General features: G+C 36.4%; 1 protein-coding gene across 1 annotated transcript; it reads right to left on the bottom strand.

Annotated features, from left to right (window-relative positions):
• Positions 1-206: 206 nt before the first annotated feature.
• LOC139133509 (ankyrin-3-like) lies at positions 207-7,695 on the bottom strand. The gene is made up of 5 exons (XM_070700148.1): positions 7,566-7,695; positions 5,969-6,592; positions 4,996-5,049; positions 3,910-4,014; positions 207-3,528 (listed from the first exon to the last, which is right to left on the bottom strand). Exons 2-5 carry the CDS (start codon positions 6,084-6,086, stop codon positions 2,720-2,722), a joined length of 1,086 nt encoding a protein of 361 aa, XP_070556249.1. The 5' UTR covers positions 6,087-6,592; positions 7,566-7,695; the 3' UTR covers positions 207-2,719.
• Between the last annotated feature and the right edge of the window lie 2,941 nt (positions 7,696-10,636).

Raw genomic sequence — 10,636 nt, forward strand, 5'->3', positions numbered from 1 at the left:
ACAATGGCACTTGCAATGTCTTAATGTATTTTATCTAGTAAATTACAGACTTTGATTGTAGTTTCCTCTATGTACACGCATGGAGTTATGTCCCTTTGTAGAAAGAACGAAGGTACACATTGGAATGCGAAGCAATCAGCACAATGTTAAGGATTCGACTTTAAAGGTATGAAAAATATAAAACAAGTCACTCATCAGACTCAAGTTGTTGTAATACACTATGTAGATTTTTATTCAGTATTTGAAGGCCATCAGCAACAAACAATTTATCGGTTAGATTTATAAAGACAGAAATCTTTTTTTTCCCAAAATGATTTGATATATCAATGTCCTTCCAAAGTGTCACAGTGTCAAACGTTAAAACTGCCGGTCTCTGTATTTCGTTTGAAGACATAAAGTAGACAATTTTTTTGACGCAGCAGGGGAATAATAAGTGCTGTGTTTTGTATCTACTCCTTTAAGATCCAAAGATCAGCAGAGTAAAACAAAATAACACAAATTTTCGATCGCATTTTCGATCGCATTTTTGGTCCATATGTTCACACACGTGAACTAATATGTCTGTCTGTCTGTCTGTCTGTCTGTCTGAATCAAATCTGGTACATGGATTCAGTTTGCAAATGGCAAGACCTAATTAGTATTTGCTTGTGATGCTTTATATTTCATGCTCATTTGCATAATTAATTATTTTGGAAAAAACAAACATTCAATGGGAACGGCTGCATAGAATTGTTGTCATGGCTGTTATAGGTTCATAGATGACACGAATTGATTAAACGATGGCGGGGGATATACATGTTCTATAATTGATGTTCTATAATTTAGCAGGTATTCCTAGCTGGGACTACTATATAGTTCTTCTGAACTAGTCGAGTTGTGGCCGCTAATATTTATACTATAGAGATTATATAAAAGAACGACAGGCCACAATTTGATGAAATTTGCTACAAATGTTGATCACACTAGGATATATCAGCTGTGAAAGGTATTAAGAGGTGACATGAAAGATAATAGCTAAGATGCATATTTACTGAACTATCCTAATTAGGGATATATTTCTGAATTGACTTGATCAAAACCGGCGAAACTTGCTATGTATATTGAAGGTAATATGATATAACATTATTAAAAGTTATTAAGCATATTTAAACTAATTCCTAATTTGTATATTTAATAAACTATGGTAATTAGGGATATATATCTGAATTGACTCGACCAACGTTTACTAAACGTACTACATATTTTGAAGATACTATGATACAACATTCCTGAAAGTCAGACATTTTTACTTTAGCCAATTCCTAATTTGCACATTTAATGCACTTTACGTATTAGAAGGTAAAAATCTGCATTGACTTGACCAAAATTGACAAACTTTGCCATGTATAATGAAGATACTGTGATATAACCCTATTGAAAGTCATTAAGTATTTTCACTTCAACCAATTCAATATTTAATGAGCTTTCTTAATTAGGTGCATATATCTGAACTGACTCGACCAATGTTGACGAAACGTGCTACATATATTAAAGATACTGTGATACATTTTTGAAAGTCGTTAAGCATTTTTACTTAAGCAAATTCCAAATTTGCATATTTAATGAACTTTCCTAATTAGAGATGTAAATCTGAATTGATTCAACCTAAGTTGACGAAACTTACTACATTGAAGATACTATGATAAAACATTATTGAAAGTCATTAAGCATTTTTACTTCAGCCTATAATTCCCAAGTTGCCTATTTAATGTCCCGTCCCAATTTGGGATATTTATCTGTATTGGCTCAGCCAAAGTTGATGAAACTTGCTACGTACATTGAAAATACTTAATACGACATTATTGAAAAGTCATTAAGCATTTTTACTTCAGTCCATGCTCCTAATTTGCATATTAATGAACTTTTTAATTAGGGATATATATCTTAATTTACTCCGCCAAAGTTGACGAAACTTGCTATGTACATTAAAGATGCTATGGTATTATTGAAAGTCATAAAGCATTTTCACTTCAGCCAAATTCTAATTTGCATATTTAACGAGCTTTCCTAATTAGGGATATATACAGGGATTTACTTGATCAAAGTTGGCGAAACATGTCATATGTACATTGATGATACCGGGTTTAAACAATATTGAAAGTAATTTCGCATTTTTATGTCAGCTAATTTATAATTTGCATATCTAATGAGCTTTCGCAGTTTAGTATATATAGCTTGAAAGACTTGACCAAAGACAATTACACTTGCTATATAAAGTGGTGATACAATGACAGCTGTCAAAGAAATTTTAGTATTTTATTTCAACTATATTACGTATTTGTATACTTAATGATCTTTAGCATTAATTTTGGTGAATATTGTCCATGATGTTGATCATAACACTTTCAATCAAGTTGCAAACATGTGACAAAATCTTAAATTTACACACAACAGCAAATATAATGAAACACGTGAGAATTTTTAGTTCATATATCGTTTCTCATAAAATGCAAGCTCTGACAATTCTAAAGCTCCTACACATTTCTATCCCTGTTTATCTATCGAGAGAAAGTTGTTCTCAACGGTATACATCGCTAGTTTGTCAATAAATCTTTAAGTTAGCTTTGGTCAAGGTTACAGTGATACCTTTACGCACAGCTATTCAAGAGAAAATCTCGCAACATGTCACTTTCTCTTTGCTTCTTGTTGTGGCGGTTTCGGCACAACTATTTCTTCTCTCTCAGTATCTGTACAATTTCTGTGTGGTTTCTTGTTTTGCTGTGTCCAAGGGACTGCTATTTCTTACATCGATTGTATTAGGTTTAGCCTTGTTCTCTAACAGGAGTTTGACAGTGGACACACTTCCGTAGTATACAGCCATGTGCAGGGCAGTCCACCCTTCGCGATTTTTTCGGTTGATATGATTTTTAAGAGTTGTCCGGAGTAGGAACTTCACCACGTCATACTGCCCCCAACGTGCTGCCCTGTGTAACAACGTATCGCCCCAGTCATTCCGCTTTTCAACGTCAGCTCCACGGTCAATAAGCATCTTGACTGCTTCAAGTTTACCAGCCACGCATGCTGCATACAGTGGAGTGTTCCCATACGCGCCTCGTATGTCGACTTTTGTCATCTTCGAATAAAAAGCATCAATGGATTGCAGATCCCCCATCTTAGCGGCAACATGCAACGGACACAAACCCATTGTATAGGTGTTATGCACCTGAATCATGTTGGATGTTGCCTTGTGCTGTAACTTGACAGCGATTTCAATTGCCGTCATACCACAAAACAGTTTTGACTGTGGACCAACTTTTATTCTGTACAGTTTCCCGTAGTCGCAAAAAGCATATAAAGGTGCCACTAACTTATATTGGTCGTATATCGCAACAACGTGCAGAAAGCTCAGACCATCTATGATATCCAAGCCATCTTGTGTCTTTAAAAGTTCGGACATGGTGAACAGATCATCATTTATTATCGCATCAACAAGGCCTTTGTTCCTTTGTAAATTGTTGTTTGTCTGGCCTCCTATTCGGCGTGCACCTTCTGCAAAAGTAAAACAAGATCGTCATCCACATTTTCTAGGTTAAAATGAGGGGAAGATAATTGGAAAGATAACGTCATTTTTGACAAATTTAGCAAAATTTGTCGGTAATCGCTGTAGACGGATGCAGGATGACGGCAGAAGATTGTGGTGATGAGAAGTAAGGTGTGATTGCAACGTGACGACACCATATAGTTAATATCATGGTACAACAAATAAAATATGACAATATATGTCAATCACTATGTCCATATTTAAAAATGTAAAAGTTTGCCCTAAAAGCACTTGATATTTCCCTAAAATTCAATTTCAAAATTCAAGACCAGATCTGCGGTAAAACATTAAGGAAAGCCATTGTCTTAAATAAGTGAAGAACGATTCACCCTCTTCTGCCGCATGTGCTGAATTTTGTGCTTCTGTTTGTCCTTTGGTCATTGAATTTTTGTCCCCGATCTGAAGGTATAAATCCCCACGCACATTGATGTATCCTGAAAAGCAAAATTACGGTCATTATTTCGCACGCTGCAAATCTGTTCTCTCCATGGGCGATAATCTAGATGTTCTTGAGAAATGACGTTTATGTGATTCAGAGACTGAGTCACCAATCTCTAGGTTATGGTATTGATTTTCTAGCTTGTCGTTTGTCTTACGCTCAGAATTTGGTTTGTGTATGTGCCTTTGGATCATTCTGTAGCTACTAGCAGTTAAGAGTATTCAGGGGGATCTAAAACGTAAGATTTCGATCGCGATTCCCACCAGCCCCCCCCCCCCCCTCGCCAGTAGTTTTGAATGCAGCCTATTAAAGCAAGCCACTGAAAATGACATTGTTCGTCAGCCGACCATGAATCTCAAGGGCCTCGTATCAGGGTGGTACATTTATATAATGGTACGTACTCAGTATAGCTTTTATGGTCATACAGCAATGATTAATATAAACGGTGGATGAGGACCTTGACGGTGACTCGGACAGGAGACTGACATTCCTCTTATGTCGGATTGTCTGCCCGACCTACCGCTCCTACTCGGTGCACTAAAGTGCCACACTCTGACACCAACCCAAATTTGGTATATTACAGTGTAGTGCATAAAGTACTCAAGTATTTGATCGGGCAGACTATCCAGCGAACAAACGACGTGTTCGTCTCCGTCTTGTGAGAGATAACACACTTGTAAAATCTCCTGCGAAATTCCCTGACACTGTCAAGATTTGTCGGGATGACTGCTGCTGTTGATTTTCCCGACTTGAGTGTTGTCTGAGCAAGAGGAAGCTTTGAGGAGCTGGTAAAGTCCGGTGACGAATGGCCCTGGCTGTAACTGTTACGCTAAAATCATTCGAAATGCCCTGAACCCTGGCTTGCAAACAAAGTGATTATACATGATAATGAACGAGAAATCATAAAAAAATCATTCGACGTCGATGAATTACTCTGTCTTCACATAGATAATAATGTCACTTTCTGAATACTCACTCTTATTGGTCTCTTCTAAAATTTCACCAGTGATCTTCTCAATTGTTTCTTTATCTGTGAAGGCAACCATTGCTGATACTTTGTACAGTGATGGCAAACGTCTATTTGCCCTTGTACTTTAAAACTCCGCGTACTTTCCTGGAAACCATCAAAGCAGCCCTAACCCTGACCTGACAACTTCGTACACTGAAGGGACAGAGTCGCTCCTTTGTTGGCCCTTTTCAGTAATTGTTTTAATATGAAAAGAAGTTTTTTAGTTTAGCTATTGAAAATAGCTAAAATAGTAGTCAACTGTGCACAACCTTGACGTGTGTTTCCAGCCACATAAGATCATAAATTCAGTGAAACATTTCACGGCGTGTACAAAAAACTGAAGTTTCATGCACAATTCTCACCATGCGTGCTGAACACGCGCTACTACATAAAATTTAGACCTAATGCAAGCCTTTTAATTAAACTTAATTGATGTCTTAATGTATAAGGATACAAGTTTTTTCTCACATTGCGGCAATCTTTATAGGAAAACAAATTGGAATAGGACAATTTATAGGTGACAAACGGAAAGTGTTTCATGTTTCTTGATATTTCTTAAAGCTCAAAATAGTGCCTAAATGCAGTAAGTAATACGAAATGTGGGTATGCATTATCATGCCTCGATTGTGGAATAAACTTTCCTTTGAACTTTGGCACAAGCCGTCAGCCACTAGCTTCAGAAGGAACCTTACAACTCACTTTAAAGTGAAGCGTTTTTTTTAATAGCTGTTCAGCGCCTTTGATCTATGGATACTGAGATATCGGCGGTTTATAAATTATTTGATTGGTTGTTTGGTTGTCAATGATTGATTGATTGATTGATTGATTGATTGATTGATTGATTGATTGACTGACTGACTGACTGACTGACTAACTGACTGACTGACTGATTATAACAAAGCTCCATGATGCTACTCTTATATAACCGAAGCGTACTTACGTATGGGGTCTGACCCGGACTGCAAATGCTTTTTCTCTGACATCAATTGCAGAACGTCAACACTAAGAATACTGCCGCACGCAGACTCGTCACGGCTGTTTGCATCAGGAGTCGACATTGGTATACCAACATGGCGGTGATTGGCTTTACGTCTTACGGAGTCTGTCTCGGTGAGAATTCTGCCTCTGCTGTCGTCATTACCACCGTCACTACTGCCAGGTTCGAGATAAGTGTCTATCCACTCTGCTTTTTGTCTGTTTTTTGTCTTTTCGGACGATGTGTCAACGATACGGATGAATGTGCATCGCTTTCAGCTTTGGAGTGAACCACCATTTCGGTCATGTGACAGGCACAGCAACAACAGCCATTCATTAAGTCATCTGCAGATGTATTTGTTTGTACGTCCCTGTCTGTAGAGGTTGGGTCTCGGAGCGTGAATGTTTGCTGGTGAACATCTGTTTGAACATTTTTGTCTTCAAATACCTTGATCATATTTGACACGTCTGTACCCTTGTACCGCTGCTTTTGATCACGATGCTGGTTATGGAATCCAAGCAGGACAATGACTTGTATGAGCTACTTCTTTTACTCCTTCGATAGTAGAAAAAGCAGTGACATTATTGGCTGTTGGAAAAAAGGGAAAAAACAAGTCGAGCTCATATATTTCTTTAATTTATGGAGCGTAATACTGGGCCAATTTTCCATTTTTTCTAAACATAATTAACACGCATTCACGCATGAGTAAACATGGAAGTCATCGTATTAACCTTTTTCTTGCTAGATTCATCTGTGTCAATTATCACCGCATTGAAGTTCGTCACAACAGTAGAGCCAACTATGCCACGTATATATTTTAAAACCATTGGCCGTTAAAGACCCTCGAAAACTTCAATTGACATGACTTTTATGATGTTTGTTTGTGCTTTTGCGAAGTTGATCTTACAGTAATTGTGTGTTTCGCTGCTCTTAGTTTTGAATACATATTTTCACTTGGATAGGATCCAATGAGCCTAAAAGCATTCCAGATCATGTCACTCAGTGTGTGAAAATCTTGCCAAGTCTCGACTAGCAGAGTTGGCCTGTGACATTACAGAAATAGTCTACAATCACTGACCCGCGGAAAGAAACCAAATTGCCTTTTGGGACATGTGAAGAACAAGAACATTTGCATTCTTGTCAGACAAAAAGACAGCTATTTTTTTTTATTTGCTATGATTATTTTGGATAAACAAAACTAACGCCAAACGGATGAATTTTATTCGAACATTAGATAGTGTTACCCTTTTCATCCATGGCATTATGACTACGATTACAACGTATGCTTTACAAGTTTCACCAAGTGCTTAAGTAAAACGTTTAATGCCTCCACATTACGTTGGCCAAATTCGTTCTAAATTTGCCCTAAAGGACATGTGTGTCAAACGAGCATAGGTTCAGGTTTTATTAATCCCATGGTTGTTATGACTAAGGACTTGGAGCTTCTGTTCAAATGCCTGGAAATATGGGCATGGCAGTACATTGAGTGCTTGCAATAGATATTTGCTGATCTTCAGCATTGTGAAAACGAGTGCGTTGATTAAGTAGCTGTAGGACTTACCGATATACAAATATGCCTGGTCTGTTAATAAAGTGAAGTTTGGTGCTGTCGAGTGTCGAACACGTCGCCCGGAATTTACTTCAAGACTAAAGGCGTCGCCCCTATCGTACGTATTGAAGACAGAAAGAATGTCGCGGATGAACGACTATGGTCATCTGATCACGAAGGAATCTAAAAGCCCTTGTTCATTGTTTACAGGTTTACGTGACGTGCATTCGAAATCATAGAGTGTGCCCTGAAGGATGAAGCTCCTCTGAAGCAGAGAATGTTTTTCCCAAGGGTCGATTACTGATATATCGGATTTGGATAAAAAAATCTCAGTTCAGTGAGTTTAAGATTGCAGATAAACCAGCCAATACTCCATTTTCTACGGAACAATACTCCGATGCGATTTTGTTTTGTGAATATCAATGACAAATCGCGTTCCGATTAGAATTGAACGAGATGGATCCGATTACCGAACAACTGTTTGACGTTTGGGGACAGATCTGATTCAGTAAAAAGATTAAAATTATTAAAAGATTTTTTGGACGGATGATTAAATGAACGATTGGCCTAGGACAAGATTTTAGGCATGAACGTTTTACATAAGATACAGTTAGTCAAATATCATTTACGAACTCTCTGTATTGTTCAATCTGTAACATCTCTGTGTCCTCATCTATCACTGTGCCACATGCTACTCTGTCATGTTTGCAACAGTTTAGAGTCTATGTTATAGTTTATCGTTTTTACATCACTGTGATTTATATTTCTAAGATTGGGAGTGTATTACTTAACAAATGCAGGAATGATTAGAATTGTTATTTATTTGGATTATGTTTATAATATTAAAATAACAACTCTTCCAGTATTGCAAAATTTAAAAACCTTCAAGATTTATTTCATAAACTACATCTGTATCTAAAAGAGGAAAACACTACTGTAATCTTATTAGGTAAAGGAGGCCATTTCATTTCGAACAGTTAAACTCTACGAAATATCTGTTCCCCTAGCCGAAGCACCTCATACAAGTGAAAATTTGCTAGTAAGGAAATTGGGTAAGTTGTATGTCTTTCCAAAACATACAAACTCTTCGGTAAATGCCGAGCCTTTGCATTCTCATTACCCATAACACAAATACCATGGATTGTATTGTATTGTTATATTGCATTTATTCAACCATTACCTAAAAAGGTCATGGATGAAATTATTTAGAGGAGACGATTTCAGTTTGATAAAAACAATTTTAGGCAGGTCCCCATTTTCAGCACAGACATTTAGATCCCAGTTGGATACATTTACCTACTCGATTAAAACAGAGTAAACATTTTAAACATAATATCCACTCCGGATTATTAATTAACATCCCCTTTAAAATAGCTTTCCATCAGTATATGCCTTGTGTCTTTGCACTTTGCGTGATTGATAGTCTTATCACGTGACGCACTGGCTAATAGTTGTCATTTACCTAGTGTATTCTGCCTGTTGGCTCGATATTTCAAGAACTACTCATCGTAATTGTACTTTTTGAAATCAAATATTCTTAGATTACATTATAGTATCACATGAATCTCTTTTACTAATGTTAATGAGGAACCATATGGAAGATTTTAAAGTAATTTGTAAGTTTTATGCTTATTTGCATATTTCCTGAATTTGCTCAATGGATGATTCATACCTTGATTGATTGATTGATTGATTGATTTGACCAAAGTTAACAGTGAGGATACTATTATATATAATTAATAAAGGTTGTTTAGAATTGTTACATCCTCATCTGCTACTTACACATTGCATGTGTAACGACTGTCCTTATTAGGGTTTTATATCTTAGTTCACTTGACTTCAGTTAAAGCAAAATGCTATGTATAATGATGATATAATGATATAACAGTGGTGAAAGACATTTACTATTTTCAGTTAATCGGTACTTTGCATAAGTAATTAACTTTCTATACATTCAATACACAATGAAAAAGTAGTTATGAAAGACATATGAATTTCAATATCATCTAATTGGCAATTTGCATATTAAGTGAGCTTTCATAATTTAGCATGTAAAACTTAAAGAACTGGATCATGGCAATTAAACCTGCTATATAGAGTAATTTTTAATGATATGACAGTTGTATAAGAAATGTTCATTTCATCAAATTACAAATCAGAATACTTAAAGATATTTCAATTGAAGCTATACAAGGAATATTATCGTTATGTTGATTATAACAATTTAGTAAAGTTGCAAATGCATGGCAAAAATGTCATAGAAATGTGTCCATTTACTGATACTGAAACATGGGAGCATTTTCAGTTCATATATGTGTTACCACACTGTTAACACTAATGATTCTATCGAGGACTTTTGTCCGTTCTTATTGCAATGAAATCTAGCTGCTGTGTTATCATTTGTACTTACCAACGTTAGAGGGCGCCAGATTAAAATGTTACTCTTATCTGTACCCTTTCCTGATTGGCTATGAAACAGGCAATCCTTTTGTGTATGCCGCCATTAGAAACACTGCCCTATGTGACCCAAAAACGTTAGCAATAATTATCTCGTAAACCATCATTTCAAGGAGTTTTATATTTTTTTATTTTTTGCCCTTCATAGGACACTTTGCCTTATTACATACCATGGGGGAAATTTTGCCTTAAAAGCCGTTATCAATATTTAGATCCAATGGGTGAATTTGATTTGCAGTATAAATTGCATGTAACATTGCATATGTATGCAATGCGTTGTATTTGAAAAAGGTAACACTTTGTACAACACAAAAATTCTAGGGAGAAGAAGGTGGAAAAACTCTTTTCATTGTAGTGAGCATATTACTGTCAAAGTTGTCCGCTCAACATTTCAGAGAGACGATGTCATAGGTCGTATAGTGGCAGCGGTGGAAAACATTTATACTGTGTACGTTTGTTTACTGTAGACCTTGCGTTGAAGTTGGCATGCACAGCGCCATCATTAGATCAGGATGATTTTACACTTGTTTTATATTAAGACAGTGATTGTTACATCAAAATCCTATTTACCTATAGATAGTGATATCATTTTTCGCAATATCACAGGGGATGTTCATTTCATAACT

This window comes from Ptychodera flava, chromosome 5 (assembly GCF_041260155.1).
Source record: "Ptychodera flava strain L36383 chromosome 5, AS_Pfla_20210202, whole genome shotgun sequence".
NCBI lineage: Eukaryota > Metazoa > Hemichordata > Enteropneusta > Ptychoderidae > Ptychodera > Ptychodera flava.